The following is a 20,089-nucleotide window of genomic DNA, read 5'->3' as shown; positions in this document are numbered from 1 at the left end:
CAGACCTTTCTATGGGATCACTGCTTGAACAAGACCACTTCTATCACCATTCCCAGAGAGCCTTCAGGCTTGCTGGGCTCTGTCGTGATATCGTTAAGTTTTCGGAGGTCCGGACCCCGGGCAGAAGTGTGCTTATATCAGAGAAGGAGCAACTTACAATCGGTGGTAAAAAGGTGTTTATTCAGGGCAGAAGCCCAGGTAGTCGAGGCTTGAGTGTGTGTCCGAAAGTGAGGGACCAAAGAGAGATTTTTGGGTCTGTCTTGCCCTTATCAACAGGGGTGTTACAGAATACAAATGAAGGGGAGTGACTTAAGTACAGGGGGGCTGGACTTTACCAAACAGGGGAAAAAGGGGTGTAGATGATACTCGAGGCCTCTCTGGCCATCTGGCCTTGGCAGAGCCATCAAGCACTTGGGTGTACACCCAGATAAGATACAATAGATTCTTAATGACTGAAACTAGGGCTATCATAGACATACAATGGGCTAGCCCGGGCCTATTGTGTGAGTTAACGACTGTAATCAAGAGGAGCAAGGGGTTTGGGGGGTGTAGGAATGAAACTTTACAAAACCTTAATAAAAAAATTATACAAAGAATTAAAAAACTCAAATCCACACCACTACACACTTCATCTGGACTGCTACCACCACCCTAACTAACAGGGTGTCAGATTGTATTCTGACTCTGTCAGGGGTCTTTTGTACTATTACTTTTTATTTATTTTATTTTACCTTCTTTCTATTAAATTGTATTTCTTACTTGGAGTGTCTCACTGGTTTTGCTTTCAAACCAGCACAGTAATACAGAGCATATGAATCTAAAATCACAAGAAGAGACAGCAGTAAAAATACTTGAAAGCTTTCCTGTAAGGATGACAGATGGACGACAGATGCCTACCAGAGGTATGTAAGTCAAACCTTCCCCAGCTGAAGAGAAATGCTTGAGTGAGGTTTATATCTCTAAGTGCACTGCAGCCCTTCTCCTGTCTGCACAAACTGCCTTTAGTTACCTCAGCACAGGAGGTTTTTGCACATTACCATTACATGATGCAGGAGAAAGGGTGGGATTGCTCTAAAAAACAGCAGTTCTATGGAAGAGGCAGCTGTCTCCAGGCTGCCAGAGCAGCCAGCACAGAACTGAACAGTCTGGAATGAACATGGCACAGGACTGAAGGGAGAAAAACTCTGCAAGTTGGACTTTCATCAGAGAATTTCAATGTTCAAATTGCTCAGACCAGATTTTATCACAGGTGACTGTGGATTTTCTGTGTGTCCTGGGTTGCAGTGTAGGATGTACACAAAGTATTTATTCTATCACCATCTTCATGAACTGTTGAAACCAGGTGGGGCAGTGTTCTTCCCAGGCCCCCTTCCTTTGGGCTGTCTTCTGCTAATGGCCCATCAATCCCTTGCCCATGACTCACAGATAACTCCCTCCAGGAGTTATCTCTCTTTAATGGGCCATCAAGGATCCACTTCACGACTCATCATCCCATTGTGAGAGGCTCCGCCCAGGGGGAGGAGCCAAGCATTCTCACCTGGATATAATCTGGGATTTGGGACAATATAAGCAGCCCTTACCTACTGGATTCCCAGAGGACCAGAGCTACCAGACCTTTCTATGGGATCACTGCTTCAGAAAAAACACCTCATTTGGACTGCTTCCACCACTCTGCTTAAGTTGTATTCTAACTCTGTCAGTGGTCTTTTGTATTATTGCATTTATTTTATTTTATTTTATTTTTTGCCTTTCTTCTTATTAAATTGTATTTCTGACTTGGAGCCTCTCACTCGTTTTGCTTTCAAACCACGACACTGTGTGGCTCAAAGAGGCTTCCAAGAGGAATGGCAATATGCATTGGGAATATCCCGGTGTCTCAGCTCTCCCAAAGGAGGATTTCACAACTCCTCACATCCCAGATCTGAAGCCAGAACTCATTTTCTGCTCTTTGGGAAGCACTCAAATCATACCTGGAGGTGCTGCACTTACACAGAGTGAAGAAAAAGTAGCACCAGATAGCTGCCCATAACGTGAACATGGGTTTTGTTTTTCGCTTACAGTTCATGCATTTTTTGAAAACATCTGCGATCTTGACAGGCAGGTAAAGACCAGAGGTAAAATATTTCAAATGATAAATCATATGTAAAACCCCTTTTGAACTAAGGGCATACACCTTGGTAGATAAATATCAGTTTTAAAACAAATATCACCTCTAAATCACCTTGGATAAATATCACCTCTACTTAAAGTTAATTTCTGATCTTGTAAAGTACTGTTCTTACAAAGGTTTTCTGTATCAAACAGGAAAACAAACTGAAGTTCTGTAAGTTACATTTATCCTAAAGCAGGAAAACAGACATAAGCATTATTCTGCATTTCATTTAATTTTTAATGTCAAGCACACAGGTGAAGAGCTGTGGTACATACTGCACCTTGCATCGCTGCACTGTCATGTTGGGTTCCGTTGTGTTCTATTTCCATATCTGGGATTCCAGCATCTGAAAGATGGGAGACTGAAGATTAATGTATTCCCCTTTGCCCCTCTCTCAGGCATCTTTAGAAAAATATATATAGCAAACTAGAATGCTCTCCAAGTTAACATGGTCTTGCATAAAACATTTGGTTCTCATAGAATTTTCAGTAGTAAATTGTTTCCAAAATGTGCAAACATGGTCTCACAATGAATTATTTTTAACATGCTTCACATTTGTCTGACGATCAGATAATAATCAACATGTGGTAATAATATGTCTGCAAAATCCTCTTGAAGAATGAGGGCATCTGACACATAAAAAATAAAAGTTGAAAATAAACTGTGATAATATTAAACTACATTGACTCTTGTATATAGCCAAATACCTCCAAATTATGGAGCTGAAGAATATAGCCAGTGCCAGGCAACAGTTTTTGGGGTGTGTGTATCAGTTTGTGTGAGTGCATTTACAGATAAGAACTGTGCAAATTGCATTTCCAACCTCAGCTCAGGATGTGTGAGCATATGTTACCACCAAAACCAAAATTACAGCTGTCATATTATGTGAAATATTAAAATATTTCCAGATCTCTGACAAGAGCTTTTCAAAGAGGATTGTGCTTTTTTTTTTTTTCTTTTTTTTTTTTTTTTTTTTTTTTTTCCCCCCAAGTTGAGAAGGAGTCGCATGACACTCACTTTGGACCTGTTTAATTTCATGTTGGTGGTCCCTCTGTCTGCACAGTCCTTGGGGTGGGGGCAGGGGCTCCAACACCCCAGGGTATTACGGGAACAGATGCCACAATCCACCTTGTGCCAACAAGGAATACCATGAAGGGGATGTGATTTGAATCCATGGGACCTCAAATCCTGGAGAAACATCTGCTTGCTTTATCATACAGCCCGTAGAAATTACAGGAAGGAAAACCCCACACCTGAAAGGGAGCTGTGTAAACAGTTTGGGAGTTTTTCCGTGCAAAAGCCTGTTCTAGACTTTCTCAAACAGGGAATAACTGCACTGTTGCTTTCACAGATCCCTTCAGCTGGAGTGTCAGGATCTGTCACAGAGGTGATGCTTTGCTGGTGACCCTGCAGTAACTGAGCTCTGAGTGAAAGCAGGGAAACCCTGAAAAGTAGAGTCCTTACAGGAAAGCAATAGCTCAGCAATAAATGTGTAAATGAAATATATGTCATATGCATATATAACTCTATAAATGTATATATGATTAAAAAAGCAGTATTTTCACACAGACATTTTTTTTTTTCTTATAAAATTACAAGTGACTGCTATTCTGCAGGGTTTCCCTTACTCAGATTCCTGTTCTGAAGGCAAGTGCAGGGCACTGACTGATCAATCTGAAAAGGTTCTTTCTTCTCAAACCCTTCAGAGTACATGTTATATATACCAAAATGACAGTCATCTGTAAGTAATAACAGCATCTGTTAAATGAGACACTGTCAGAGTTAAATTAAAAATACTCAGAATAGCTCTTCATATTTTGTTGTCATAAAATTGTGCCTGCAATTAAATTGTGGATTAAGATGCTAATGATCTACCTGATTTACATGTGCAATCAGATTAGCATGTAAATATCAGCTTCTTGCAGGTGCTAACATATATATGACTACCTGAGTGTGCCTGCAAATCAAACTGCTGCAGTCAGGCCCACAATAGCAGATGTAAAGGTGTGTTGATCACACTGCTGGAATGTTGGTATCCCTGGATTTGTGGCTTCCAGAACTGCTGGGTGCTCCTGGCTGGTATGTGAGGAGCAGGTGCTTCCCTGCAATGGCAACACCCAGGGGAGTGACCTTACAGCACATCAGGATTTTAGTTTTTTTCTGACATTCCTCTCAAGGTGCTGGTTTCTGTCCGTGGGATCCAGTCTGGGCATTTGTCTGATCCAGTGGATGTGGTGGAGAGGGTTTTTTGCAGGCTCTGGCCACCCACTCTTCCCTGGCCACTGTCCTCACCCCAGCATGACTGCGGCTGTAAATCCACACCTGGATGCCCCTCAGCCACTGCTGGTGCTCCAGGGACACCAGCCAGGCCCTGCTTCCAGGGATGTGGAGGGCTATAAAGCAGCAGATGAGAGGATGCCTCTGAAAGATGCTGCTCTCGTACTTGCAGTTTATATCCCTTGGGTGCCCAGATAAATCACAGCTCACATCTCCTGCAGAGCACTGCAGTGGCAGGGCACACACACAGCCTTGCCCTGGCTTTAGAGAACAGTGTGGGCAGCTCTCACAGTTGAGAACTCCAGACAAGCCAAAATCATTATTTTTGCTTAGCAGTCAGGCAATTTTTGCACTCTGCAGTCTCTATCAGTGCCCAAAGCAGGCAGCAGAAATTAACACAGCACAGGACACCTGAGTGCAGCAGAGACTGAACGTCACTGATTCCTGAGCCTCTGCAGAGACTCCAGGTAGGGATGCACAGACTAAACCTTAGCTGCAGAACCTGAAATTAATTAAATCTCAGCTAGGTTCAGTCTTAAACATTCAAACCAAAGCTCTAAAGTTTGGCCAGACTCATCTTAAGCACAAAAGGCAAATCCTCCTGGTAGGCAGAACTTAATCACTGTTTAGGAGATGAACTGATTTGCTTTTGTTTCACAAGAATATTTGGGAAGTGTTCAAAACCCAGTCAGCTCTGAAAGCTGATACATATTTAACACTTAATAGGTCCTGAGGCTGAGCAAACTTCAGCCAAACAGCTTTTAAAAATGAAGCTCAGCAGTTCTAAAAATTAATCTGCTGGGAGAGAAGAGTTCAGAGAACCTTATAGGAACCAAATTTCACATTGTCTTAGCTGGCACTGTAACAGATTCCTCTGTAATATAGTCAGCATTTCTTGTCATCTCTGTGTAAACTGCTCTGTTTCTCTAGTTCCAGACTTATTTATTTTTTTAAGTCATGACCCAGAGCACATAGCCTGAAATAGATTTTTCATTATTTCAGGAAAGAATTGTGGGGGTTTATTCTGGAATTTGCTCTGTGCATCATTGTCATGGGTTGAAACAGTATCACCCTGCTAGGACCTTAGAATTCTCTGGAAAGGACAGGAACCTATTAGGGGGCAGGTTTTGGATTGACATGCAGTTCTGACCACTCAGAAAATGGAATGTGGCTTTTGGTAATACCCATATAAAACCTGAAGCTGGGTTTGAGACGTCCTCTTCCCCCCTCCCCCCCCCGTCCCGTGATCAGGTAACATTGTGGGCAGCTGAGGAGAGCTTGGCTTAGGCCCTGGCTGCCCCAGGGTGGCCGGCCGGGCCGGGCCTCCGAGAGCTGCTGCCTGCAGAGGAGGCAGGGCCGGCCGCGTGTCTGGGGCTGTGGCAGAGATCGGGGCTGGGCTGTGGCAGGGCCATGCCCCGATCTCCTGGCTGCCGGCACCCGTGGCCCGGGGGGAGGATAGGATCTCTCGCCCCCCCCCCCCCCCCCCCCCCCCCCCACGCTGGGCTTCAAAGAGCAGCTGCTAGCAAGCTCATGCCTTCAGATCGAGGGGTGGAAGAGAAGGCGACCCCCAGCCCCCTCCGGCATGGCTTTGAAACCTTAAGCAGAGATCACATGACCACCGCAGGCCTGGGCAAGCTTTAACTCTTTCCTGACACAGATTGAAGCTTTAAACTCTAACCCTTTTCAGAGATGAGAGAAAAGGCCAAATTGGAAATATGTAAAGGGACAATATGGAGATCTCAAAGTCAGTAGAGTGACTTTTAAGTGATAGAAATGACGAGTTGCCTTGGTTCTAGGCTGAAAATCTCCTATGGATTATGGTAACGGGCTGTAATATGCTAGAATAATCTTTTAAATCGTGGACAATATAAATTGGGGAGATGATTTGTGGATTTGAGCAAAGCTATCTGTGAAGAACTGAGTGAATATTGAATAAGCAGCTGTGATTTTTGTGACCCTATGAGAGGTTGAACAGAGAGAGATGAGAAGAAGCTCTCTACCAGTGAAGAAGTGAGAAGACATCTCTGTTCCCTGAGTTGAAAAAAGATCCTTTGCTTTTTGAAACAGCTCATTTTTAAAAGGTACCACCCCAATTCTGTGAGTCTACGGCCCATATGTAGTCATGGGAAAGGCTACATGATATGGGAGGTTCCACAACTGCAGAAATTTCCTGTGTGGGCTGCTTTTGTGTGAGTTGGAAGCCACAAGCAGACTGTTTCTCTTGTGGAGAGTTACCAAACAACAGGAGAGACTTCTCTCTCTCAAAGACTGAATGAAAGACTGTTTTATAAGTGGTACTGACCTGGAGTTCTGAGTTTTGCCTCTTTACATTGTTGGTAGAAAAACGAACAGTTTGTAGTAGGAGAAAGGGTTGGTTTTAGAAATTAATTTGTGGGGTTTTTTTCTTTTCCTTTGCTTCTCTTAGTGTATGTTAATAAAATTTATCTGTTTTTACTTCTAAGTTGAGCCTGCTTTTGCCTTTTCCTCCCAAAATCCTATCTCCCAATTAGCAAATAAATTCGGCAAATGTAAAACCACCACATAAATGGTGCCATGACTCAGATAGGCAAAGCTAAACCACAACAATCATATTTTTTTTTCCTCACTCAAACATCATTTTAAGCTGACCGTGAAAGGCCAACTAAGACATTACCATTTAACATCCTGAGACCGTCACCTGATGTGGCCTGTTTAAGAGCCTGTTCCACTTGTTCTCTTCTCTTGGATTCAAATTCCAAAGCTTCCTGCAATTTTCTCTTTGCCTTCTTTTCTTTCTTCAAGCGTTTTTGAATTGTGGCTGAAATGTAAATACAGTGTAAGAATGGTTGTCAGGGCACAATTAATAGATGATGAAGACAGTAAAAAATTAGTTTCTGTTTATATTCAAAGGTGCAGTTCTAGCTCAAGACTCCTATGACAATAAAGATGTGCATGTGGTGGTGACCTCAAAGACAAACAATTCTGAGGATGCTGATTATTGGTGAAACTCTCTCTCAAGTCAGGAGCCATCAAAGTCTGTGAATGACTTCAAGTTTTTGGTGAATTAACTGGGATTCAGGAGGAGCACACTGTGCTCTCCTAAGGAGCTAAGTTTTGTTTTACAGAAATACACAGTCCCATCACACTTGGGTGATACAACGTTTCTGGACACCCACTGCAATTAGCTTCATCAGAATTTACTGACCCTTCACAACTTGACTGAGAGGTGCCCTTTGGTGCCTCCAAGTGAGACCTGGCACTGCAAACAGTTCTACACACCCAATTTCCATTCAAAAAGCACAGGGAGATAGGACTTGGCACCTACACTTTTGGTCTTATCTAGCTTTATCTTTCTGATTTCATGGATGTAATCTAGAAGTAGCTTTTGGCACATGAAGTGCTGTTCCATTCCTTCAGATGCAGATCTGAATTTTAAAAAGAATACTAATATTGCCTCCTTTGCAACAGCACAGCAAGAAATTCAGATTTACCAATTTAATTGTTTATTATTATCAAAAGCTTCTAACCAGTCATGGGTTTGTGTCAGAAGGCCCCATTTGGGGTGTGCTACTGTACCTCAATCTCCCGATGCAAAAAAAATCCCTAGGATTATTTGCTTCAGATCTTGCACTTGGGCTGACAATTTCTCACAGCTATATTTTGTTGTGCTGAAGTTCTCTACAAGACAAACTGAGCAGCACTAAAGCTGCAGAAATGTGGGCTAGGGAAGTAATGACAAAAATCACCTAAATACCCAAATTAAAGCCACATCTTTCTCACAGTAAGACTGATGATTCTCAATGCTTGGAGGATAACAGCAGAAACAAAAAGAAATGAAAGCTGTCAAATGAAGAAATCGGGCTGGGAATACCTGGGCAGAATGATGCTAATGCACCTACCTGAAAGCCATGGAACTGCCCCAGCCTTCCTCCTCAGAACCTGCCAAAACTCTCTGGGGCCAGTTGCCCTACAGGTAATAATCCTTCAGCCACTGTTCTTTCTGCTTACAGAAACATGTGCTTTGCTCTGGTTTTATGAAATTTAAATCTTTCATTACCAGTGGGGGTCCACTGCTGCATTATATTGGAGTATGAATGTCAGTTAACTCCGAGCCCTTGACAGCTCCAGCTGGAAATGCCAAAGGGTTACACATTTCATAGATACCCAAACTCCATTTTTCACTCACTCACCTCTGCTTTGCAGTTCAGCTGTGAGTTGCCTTTCCAAGCTCTCTCGTAGTTCTCGCTCTCTACAAAGCTCCATCTTTAACTCTTTCTTTTCCTGTTGTATCTGCTTTTCCTGGACTCTTGCATTGTCCACAGCCACTTTCAGCAGGCCCTAAAACACACACAAATGCATGATCTGAAAACACCGTTTTCTTTCAGTAGTGACAAAATTCATCCACTTGTTTCTTTTACACCCTCTAGGAAAACAGAAAGATTAGAAGCAGGAACCTACAGACCTGGAGCACAAGTGAGCATTGGAAGTAGTTAATGTTACATATGAGGAATTTTGTGGCATGGAATCATTCAGTACAGCTTTGGCTAATTTGGTTACACACGGTGCCATGTCTGCTCACCTCAATAACTGCAGAGAGAAGCACTGCAGGAATAATGAAAACGGTGAATTTCAAATTGACCATTATTGCCAATTAAGTCAAATATATACAATGTATGAAACTCTTCCATGACTGGTAGCGCCAGAGAGAGAGGAAACCTAAGCACAACATTAATTAAAAGAGATGAGAAACTGCAAATACAAAATAGTTTCTAAAACTTTTTTAAGAGTGCAAAAAGAAACACATGTTATCTACCATGACATAACCTGGCCCTGTAGAGAAGAATTTACCTGAATGTTGGTTAATAGTGTTTCTACTGATGAAAGACCATCAGCAAAAAGAAATGGCGCCGGAAATCCAGGAGGCAAGGCCTGTCCAGCCAGTTGGACTTTATCTAAGGTTGGTTTCATTATTGGAATGGCAATTTGGACCTCTTCTGTAAAGATAGGTTTAAAAGCGACATCAGAAAGTATTGGAAATATAGGTGACTGTAATCTCTAGAAACTAGCATTTTGTTTATCTGGAAGCCAAAATACAAGTGCGTTAGTAAAATCAACATTGTTTCAGTCTTTGGGCAGCTGGGACTGTTGCCAAGGCAAGTTGGCAAAATAGTACAGAACAATAATCAATACACTGAGACTATAACACAGCTGCAACGGAGTACAGACTATTATATCTCAAATTCTACAGAATTATACCACAGAATTATAACAGTATTACGCAGTTCATTAAACCTGAATGACCTGTCTTCATTCCATCATGTTTGCCATTCTGATGTACGTTTTTTGTTGCTATAACCTTGGCAAAATTCTAATCAAGGAATGTATCACATCTCTTTACTCCTTTACCTTTCCCCTTCCCGTGTTCAGCAGTAAATAATCTCCACTGAGTCATCCATCCCCTCTGCCAGCACTGCACGGAACTGGAGCATCTACAGAGAGCAAACTGGGGCCTGGCAGCTTCCACTTCACGCCTTCTTTCAAATACAAGGTATAGATCAAGCTGTGCACAGACAGCAGAAATGTGTATCCAGAAAGAAACAATGTTACAAATGTTTTTTTGCAAGAATCCCTTCAATTTGGTGAGGAATCAGTACTATCACCAATGAACTCCCATTTTTGAACAGAATAATTAAAGGATCTTTTAGGACAGTAGATGTAGCTCCTTCTCTCAGATCCCCGTGAGTACTTCTTCCCATATATTTATCTTAATTACTGAAAACTACACAATTAAAATCTAGCTGTCTCTGAAGCCAAACTCTGTACAACTTTTTCACTCTGAAATGCTAAAAAAAAAAAAAAAACTTCTGTGCAATATTCCAGTCTATATATATATATCTCATGATCCTGCACTTGCAGAAATCATGGTGAGTGTCTGCCCAGCACCTACCTTTTAGTGAAGCCTGTGATCCCTGCCTTGGCCATGAGCTCCTGATGCCAGTGCTCACCCAGGGCAGCTGCACAGCCAGCCCCCAGTTTCATCTGTCAAGTGCCTTGGTCATATTAAAGCCTGAATTTACAACTGGACCACACCATATTCAAAAGGTCTCCTTCTCCCACTCCTGTTTTTAAGGAATAAACAACTTAAAAAGAATCTGACAACTAATTAACCCAGGGTCTCTCCACTGCAGCACTATTTTCTGGTGTAACACACTCCAGGATCCTCCATCAAGGTGCCCTTTTTGCATCCACCTGACAACAAACCAGGAAAATTTGCAGTGTTCAAGTATTCTTTGAAATCTCTGGTTTGGGAGTATTTTGTCTTTGCTCTGTGAGTTCATTAAACGGAACATCTTCCTAATGATTTTTCAGGACTAATAACAAAAGCCAGTAACCTCTACATGTCCTCAGAGACAGCATCTTAGATGGAATTTAAGTGATCCATTTTAAAAATCCCAACTCGGGTAACCAACTCAGACTACAAAGTTTGTGCTGATTCAGACACACCATTTCTCATATTTAAATATATCAGTGGCAGAGTTTTTAAAATAACCTGATTAGTTGTCACACATGATGCTGCACAGAAATAACAGTGAAGCCATGGAGTCACAAAAGACTAAACAGAAATGGCATTTGAAAAAGAAAGCAATACATGAAGTATGCCTAACAAAACTGGAGCTGCTCTAACACCTCTAGAAATCTCTGCTATTTGGAGATGGAAGTAATAACATTAAATTGGCCAAAGGAAAAATACTATTGACTGTGAAGACAGGTTGCATGGTCTATGGTTTGTAATGCTACTGTACAGCAGATTGAAGTTTCAAAGTAGTATTACTCTTCTTTAAAAAGATAGACACAGCTAAATTAGGTGCTGCTTGCTGCAGTCAGGATCAAATGCAAAAAGAATCATATTTCATCAGACCTAGTCAACACCAGGAAAATAAATAGAAATATAAGAGGTATGCAGGCAATGATTCATTTTGGTAATCTGGCCCAAGAGAGGCATAGAGACAGTACACAGATCTAAGCTTCTACCAAAAGACAAATAGGACACAGAGGGTGGGAATTGGGATGACAGTGTAGCAGAGGTCACATCGATTTTCAGCAGCAGTTTTCACACAGATGAGATAACCCTGGACTCTATTTGGTCCATTGTTCATATCCTACCTATCCCAGAAGCAATAAATTTCCAAGTCCCAGAAAAAGGGCAGTAAAAAAGGATTCTACTTATGGCTTCTTATGATTAAGTTTTTGTGCTAACCAAACATGCTTTGCAGACCAAGGTCACATTGCATGTTAAAGTCTGTAATAGCTGAAACTAGAAGCAGCATATTATATTTTAGCATATATGGGTGGAAACTGTCAAACCATTCATCATTTTTTTTCTGATTGAAATCACACTGCAAAGATGAATGATAAATGCATTAGAAATCTATTTCAATCTTATAATAGGTCTTCACATCTGAACAGTGTCTTGCCCATGCTCTGAATAAGTGCACATTTAGGCAGAAATTTATTAGCTAGACTCGAGGAATCATAATTGGTAAAGCAATTAAAAATGGCATGTGCTGGTAGCATTTCTTGGGGACTGTATCAAATGCATCTCTTTAATGGAAAAAAAATAATGTTGATTTAAGGATTTTGATTTTAAACACCACTAAAAATATAAATGCTAAAAGCTGCACTCATACACAATACAACAGAATAAGCAAGAAATAAAGTCAAGACAGCTACAGTCTGACCAAGGACACAAACAACCTTTCTGATTATTGAAGCAAAGTGGAAACTACTTTTATTGAGCCTGTTTGTTAAACCTGCCATGCTTTATAAAAGCATTCAGGAATCCATTTAGAGTGCAGTCTTTTTATTTTAATTTCTACCTGACATCCAGATGAATAAATGAAAGTAAGAATTATACTGCAGAGCAAAGAAATACACAGTAAACACTAATGGTGAATGGAGTATCATCCTGGGGAAGTACACAGAAATCTGCTAGGAGGTTTCTTGCTCTTAATTCAATATGCTTAAGTATTTAATCTTCTATCTTCTGCCTAAATTGCAGGAACAGGGATTGGCAAATGAAGCACCAACCTCCAGACTGAACACAGTGCTGGGAACGTGGGGAACGTGAATTGCTCCCTGCATGGCCCAAACCAACAGGCACTTTTATTTGCCAGCTGGTTTATTTTCTTTCAGAAGGCATGTTTTTAAACCCATCAGTCACAGCCCTGATCCACTTGACATGCCACATCCCTCTCAAAACAAGAGAGAAATATTAAAGGTACAATTTACACTGGTTAGACCACCAAGTTATTTCTTCTCATGCACTTCAAAACTTTATCTACCTGGAGCTGTATGAGCATTATTCACCTCTAACAGCTCATAGAATATAACTCATGCATTAAATAAATACGTGGCACATGGAGGAAACAATTTATACAGGATTTATAGTTATTAACCTGTTAGTTACTAACCAAGACATTGGATCTCAGACACCCTTCAGGCAGGGATAAGGAGATGGTTTTGGACATAGATGGCAGCTGGGTCACTCCTTTTCCCTGCCTGTGGCATAAAATTCAGAAAACCAAGGACTGAAGTGGTTTATTACAATTATAATTCTTTGTGTTTCATACCTGAGTGATGGGGATTACATTTAATGGCCCATAGTTACAGAACAGCCTGGATACTCTATTGGATCTCTTTGACTTTTAATAAAATAAAGCAGAGGATCTGCAACATCAGCTGGGTTGTCTGTGTGACTCATCTCTGAAAGTAAAATATGTATTTGAAATACCATTATTTGCCCAAAGACCTGGCAGAATCATCCAAACTGATGTGTCTTCATGGTGGCAAGAGGTCTCGACTTCCAGCTCTACATCTACTTCACAACAAGGATAGATGGTATCTAAACATGGGTATTTTAATACAATTAGGGCTAAAATTCTAGTTTTTGGCCACAAAATCAGTTTTCTGAAAGAGACTTCTTATTTTAATTTTAAATCCTGGCAACTTCTGTATTGCTTAACTAGAAGCCAGGTTGGGTTTTTTTCTTTTACAAAAAAACAAGTATGAAAACCTGCAATCTGAAGCATTGTTTATTTCAAGTATTTTGTATTTCTAATTCCAGAAGGACAGGGTTACCTGTCTTCCATGTCTTAATAACTTCCAAAATCCTCCATCTATCTTTTTTTCCCCTCACTCATTGCTGCTCTGCCAGGAGCTGAGACTCCTGATTATCAGTGAGAAAAGAGATGCCTCCTGTAAACCAGGCACCAGTCAGAAATTTAGTGCTTTAACCTTGTGATTCAGATGCCAAATTTAAAGTCGCTGCTGTTTTTCTTAATTACAGCTCCCAAATGAACAGGGTCAACAAATGTAAATGAGGAGTAGCTGATTAATCCAGTGCACTACCTTTAAATCGGATTTCATTTTGTTTTCCAGTGACTGATACAAGCATTGTTCACTACTGAGCTTTGCCAGGAAAAGACTTCATCACTTTGAGAACAGTATCTAACAATTAAATATACATTTCCCATACATTTCCATGCTGCCTTAAAAGCTTCTAGAAACAACTAGAGAACAGTACCATCAACTATGCTCCACTTATCTGTGTCCAAGCAGGTTCTCACCTGTGTGCTCTGAAATCACTCAATTTTGTCCTGAACAAGTGTTTAATAAAACTTTAACTGTTTTCAACACAGCAGGAAAATGCAGGCCATAGAACCATGGAATTGCTGAAGTTGGGAATGAGCTGTAAGATCATGATGGAGTCCAGCTGTTCCCCCAGCACTGCCAAGGCCACCACTGACTGTGTCCCCAAGGGCCACATGCACATGGCTTTTGAATCCCACCAGGGATGGGGACTCCATCACTGCCCTGGGCAGCTATGACAGGGCTGGAAAGCCTTTTCCATGAAGGAATTATTGCACTATCCAACCTGAACCTCCTCTGGCACAGCTTGAGGCCATTCCCTCTCTTCCTGTCCCTGTTCCCTGGGAGCAGATCCTGACAGCCCTGGCTGTCCCCTGCTGTCAGGGAGTTGTGCAGAGCCAGAAAGTCCCCCCTGAGCCTCCTTTTCTCCAGGCTGAGCCCCTTTCCCAGCTCCCTCAGCCTCTCCTGGTGCTCCAGCCCCTTCCCCAACTCCATTCCCTTCCCTGGACTCGCTCCAGCCCCTCAATGTCCCTCTTGTCATGAGGGTCCCAGAGCTGCCCCCAGCACTGGATGTGCCCCAGCAGTGCCAGCACAGGGGACAGCACTGCCCTGATCCCGCTGGACACTGTTCCTGATTGCAGGAATGATGAGGGTGTGTCCTTCCAAAGGGCGTCACAGAGCTGCCACTTGGGGTTTGAATATGGAGGTGACAAAATACAAAGAAATTAAAATTTCACTAGAAAAGGCTGAAATTACAGTTTACAGATTGCCTTTATCTGTGCATTCTTTATCAAGAGATGCATAATTGTACAGCTTTGACATTTTCATCAGTGTACTCTCATTAATAACACAGAAAATTATATCTATTTATAACTTCAACATATTTACAATATACTCTGACGTTCACATGGCACTGGCAGTAAAAACACCTGAAAATATTTTATTAATTCAAGCCTTAGAAACAAAGACCTGAATTAGATACTTGGTTTGCAATAATAATAAAAAATGAAACTAAAAAGTGCAGCAATTCACTGGCTCAACATCAGAACTAAAGTTTCACTGCATGTAACTTCACTCTAAAGATCAGTATGTACAGATTAGGAAAAACAAAAACAATTGATGTCACCTTGTAAAATTCCATTCATTAAGTACTCCCACTAAGACTCCTAATATATATATAAAGAGCCTTCAAAATGCTAATTTTTATATTCAGACTTATTTACAATTTGTTGTTTGTCCGTGTTATTATTATCCCTGCTTTCTCCTACAAGCTGCTCCTCAGGCAGGTTTTGGTAATCTGGATTCCAAAATATTTAAAGTTGCTCTGTGCTTTAAAATGCTTCTTAATCTAGAAGGAAGCTTAAAAACTATTGATCTGCATTTTCCATTTGGCAATTTAAAGCAACTGTTTTGTTCACGCAGTAATAGTACCTTGTCATTCCTTACCACGATGAGAATTATTATTTCTACTGACAACAGAGAGAAGGAAAAATGTGAACTATTCAATAAAAGTTTATCAGCAAATTACTGTGGCATGGAAGAAAGGAGGAAAATGAAAAAAAAAATAAACAAAATCCTCCTCATGGTCATTATCAGGAGGTTATAAAATTTTTCTCAGCTAACTCTCCTATTAACAATCACAAAGGATTTTTTTCATGGTGATTTTTAAGCATCACTGTAGTCTGACTATTCCTCAACTCAGATTTTAAAGTGTCAGATGAGGATGGGTAGGAGGAATTTGTCCAAAAGAAAAAAAAAAGATTCTTCAATTTTCTTAATGGATTCAGCTTTTCCCTATTAATGTTGAGATTATTTCTTTAACTATTTTGTTGCAAATATTTATGACTCCATATGGAACAACAGATGTTGAAGAGAAGGGATAGCAGAAAAGATTTCATTTTCAACAATTACCCTGCTACTTGTTGTCATACTGTAGGTGTTCTTAGTGCATCTATTTTACATACCAACCTGTCCTTTCACACACTGCAAAAATGTCAGTTTGGATAATTAATGTAATAATTGTAGTCCAAATAATTTCCACAATGAAAAAAAGTATAAATAGGACAACAGAAGGAAGAAATCAAGTAGGCAGGGGGAAGAGAGGAATTGCTTTAGCAGTTCTTCTGGAATATCTGATCAGGAATCAGTTTACAAAGCTACATTATGTCCTTAATACAGAATCTTTCCATTTGGGACAAATTCCAGTGTCTGTCACCAAGAAGAGAAATCATACCAAGAAACAGGAAAACAAAGCTATGCAGGAAACAGGATAATCCTGGAGGATCATATACCGTCAACACCACAGAGAAATTACAGTTATGTATTGATTTATGTTAACACAACAATTATGACACACAAGATACTTAACCTCTTAATATATTTTAAAATAGTATCAAATTAATATTGATATTATTACTGTTGAGTTCAATTTCTTAAAGTCCATGTATAGCCAGCAGTTAAGCCTTTCAAATATTTGAAACAGGAGGAATACTCAATTTCCTGGATAATTATTCTTGCTTTATTAAGGTTTGTTTTACAGATGTGTAAAATAGGTTATAAAGGACAATTCTTCTATTATGTCCTCCCCTGCTTAGGCTTAATAAATATTATATTCCACACCATCCATTAAAGCCAAGCAGTTGAGAAAATAGGAGTGGTAGTAATCTCCTCCACAGATGTAAAATACCTTTAATAAAAATAAGGGTGTATAACAGTCAGGAACAAATTACTGAGGTCTGCTTTAATAAAATAGTACCCTTAAAGCAGTATTACTCTTAAGGTACTGACATTCTCACTGGTGATGCAGTGTATCCTTTCAAAGCAGTGCAGCTTGTTAAAATGGCAAGATATCTTTTTGCAAGTGTTTGTGTCCAGGCAGATACAAGGTTTGTATAGAATGCATCCAGGGAGCCATAAAACTGGTGGGAAACATATTTCTCTGTGGTATTTTAGTACTTAAAAAAATTCAATCACTGGGAAAAAATGCTTTGCTGTAAACATCTGAAGAGTATTATAAAAGCAATGGCTTCCCACAACACCTGTTTAAATAATTTTAAGAGGGAGCGAGTATGTCTTTTCTTGTCTTCTAAAACTTGTAGAAAAGCTTCTCCTATTAATTTCCCTGGTGCTGTCAGGCCAGGACACTTTTAATCAGAAATAGTTATGAGTGCAATTGGGGAATGTTCACCGGCAGGATTTTTTTGCACTGCAGAAGTAAGACAACTTTCAAAACTGATCGTTAGGAGAAATATGATTAACAGGAAAATATACTCAGAGAGATGAGCACCTGAAAGGTTTGCTTCTGAATGAATTGCGAATTCCTCAGATGTCAATAAAGGACTCTGCTTATGTATCCCAGTGTTTGAATTCAGTTCAGTTACACATTGAATTTATAAACCCTGATTAAGCATGAGAAATCCATCTCTTTTTAGTTTACCTGTTTTAATTCTGACTTTTCCCCACAAACCTTTAACCTTGCCCCAGCTCCTGATCCATCCCACGAAGCCCAGAGCACATCCCTGATCCCTCCTGTGAGCCCATCTATCTCTGCTCCCCAGTGCCACCAATTAGACACTGCCAGTATCTCCTGCAGGACTCCAGGTCGCAGAGCTGAACCCTGATACAACCAACCCTCTCTTGGGCTAAGAAACAGCCAGAATTTGCCTTATCTCTGTGCTCCTCCCTTGATGAGCTAGGAGGGCAAGTCAGAGCTCCTCTGGCAGAAATGCAGCCCTGGTGTGGGGATGTGACACCGCAGTGACAGAGACTCACGGATATTCCAGCAGCAATCCATGTGGAGCTGCCTGGCCATGGCAACTCCTCACCACCAAATAATTACACGATGCTCTGGGGAAAGACAAGTTTTCCTAGCACACAGCCAATCTATCAACAGGAAAACCTCTTCCTGACCCAAGTGGCAGCTGTGATCAGGGTATAAATGGAAGCTAAGCACCAAATACTGTACGTCCACTACTCTACAGCCTAATAACTGGGAAGTCTGCAGCTGTCACTTGTCCTGAGCACTTTTAAAGGGTCAAATACTCGGGAGAGGAAAGGAAGAGGAGAACTTTCTTCAGAAGGCAGCAGCTATCTGACATTAATCTGCCGTGTTCCTGCCCCAGAGGAGCCCGAGCTGCTGGGGAGGTGGATGCTGTGCTGCCACATGCTCCAAGCCCCTCAGCCTTACAGCCGTGGCTCCTCTGCAGTGACCACCTTCTTCACAATGACCCCCAGCACATAACAGAGACACAACTAAATAAAACCTACTAAACAGATTTTTGGATAAATCCCTTGGAGTATATGCTTCTCAATTAAAACAAGATACAAAGCAAAACAAATTACACAGGAACCTAGATCTCTGGTGCATTCACAGATTTCAAACCAGCCTTGGATTTGGTTGGTGGCTGAAAAATCCAACTTCATGGACCTGCCACTTTCTGAAGCTTCTGGATTTGGCAGCTGATGCCTGGGGAGATGGTGAGGGGCCACAGAGAGCAGAGCTCTGCCACTGGCTCCCAAGGAAAACTGGAGGGGAGGAAAACTGCACCTTCTTAAGCACTCTCCCACTGCAAATACAGAAGGTGAAAAACCAGTTGTGACCAAAATCAAAAATAGCTTGAACATTGTTAAAAGAAGGGGGTTACTAAAAGTATCAAACAATTGTCCACATTTTTCTTCCAAAGGACAGGAATGAGGCTCTGCACTCCATCAGTGCATCGGTCCTTCCAGGGGGACTCCCAGCGGGCCAGCCAGGAGCATGAACTTACTGCTCTAAGCCACATTATAAACTCTATAAGGATAAAACCCTTTACAAATGTTTAGGTTTTGATTACTGCTCCTGTGACATACAGTTTTTAGCAAGCCAAGCATTTTCCTTTCCCAACTGCCTCACTCTCTTTGCAGGGCACATTATATTTTCACTTTGGCTTATTCTGCCTCCTCATTTTGAAACCCTGCATTACTTGAGAGAGTGGCTGACATCCCTATTCATGATAGTGCACAAAATGAAGCTTAATGAATCCCCAAAGCAATGTACTTCATGTGCTAAAAATCAATGTACATTGCCTACTACAGTATCTCCCTGTGGAATGGAGGCATTTGCTCAGAAATTTCTATCTCAACAGGGTCTTTTTTCTTTTTGTAGCATTTAACTGCCTTTTGTCTGCTCTAGTCTCCCTCTAGTGTTGCTCAGATGGCAATCTTTTATTCCTTGTGCAAACTCATTTGGAAAATGCTGGATGGGCTACAGCTGTGTACTGCTATTTAAGGTCTAATCCATGTCAAGCAGTGCTTTATACACACTGAATAAACACAATGAAGCAATGTTTTAATTGATTATTAAAAAGGCGGAGTTCTGGGCTGAAAGCAGTATTTAAAATCAGATTTAATCAGCTAGCTTTGTACAATTCTGAAAGGTAGTGATGCTGTATATGCTGCCACTTGAGCCCTGGGGATCTCATAGAGGTGACTGCAACCCCAGGGGAAGAGGCTGGGGATGAAGCTATTTCTGTGTGGTTTGTGCAAATTTCCAAGGCTCTGGCCGATGAAAAACAAGCAGTGGAACAAAATATCAATGAACACAAACCTTACCTGGGAAGGTGCTTTCCTACATAGCTTCCAGGAAAATAAAATCCACATTTTTCCAGAGTCAATCCAGGTGCTGGGGAACCTTTGCAGCCCAGCCTCAAACAGTAAAATCTGCTCTGGCTTTTACAATGCAGTGACTCTGGATTTACACTCTCTAGTAGTAAATACTGACTTCAAATCAACCTGCACTGCATCTGACAAAGGTATCTGAGTTGGATGTGCATTAGACAGTGCAACTAGATTCTTTCTGAACTCAGAAATAGTAATAACAGTAATAATGAAAGATAAATAATTGGTAATCAAAATACCTCTCACCCTCCACAGGACACTACACCTGGGGAACCACAGATTTTTTGAAGGATTGTTTGAAAGTTTGGGCAACGATTAGTCTGAAATGAAAACCAAAATCTCAATTCTTCTTTGTTCCAATAAATGTTCTCCAGTTAC

General features: G+C 41.0%; 1 protein-coding gene across 2 annotated transcripts in view; it reads right to left on the bottom strand.

The window, feature by feature from the left end:
* Window positions 1–20,089, bottom strand: part of LOC310922090 (dachshund homolog 2-like) — a gene marked incomplete at its 5' end in the record, with an annotated part of 325,896 nt that overhangs the window by 8,916 nt on the left and 296,891 nt on the right. Inside the window, 4 exons of one of the 2 annotated variants that reach the window (XM_083882411.1) lie at window positions 2,428–2,498; window positions 7,083–7,226; window positions 8,599–8,746; window positions 9,257–9,402. In XM_083882411.1, coding sequence (XP_083738537.1) covers window positions 2,428–2,498; window positions 7,083–7,226; window positions 8,599–8,746; window positions 9,257–9,402 — 509 coding nt within the window. The remainder of the gene's footprint in view (window positions 1–2,427; window positions 2,499–7,082; window positions 7,227–8,598; window positions 8,747–9,256; window positions 9,403–20,089) is intronic. The other variant, XM_083882410.1, reaches the window with a different exon arrangement.

Source organism: Zosterops lateralis (genome assembly GCF_965231275.1).
Source record: "Zosterops lateralis genome assembly, chromosome: W".
Classification (NCBI taxonomy): domain Eukaryota; kingdom Metazoa; phylum Chordata; class Aves; order Passeriformes; family Zosteropidae; genus Zosterops; species Zosterops lateralis.
Note: the sequence above shows the minus strand (reverse complement) of the source record. Positions and strands in the feature narration are given on the sequence as shown.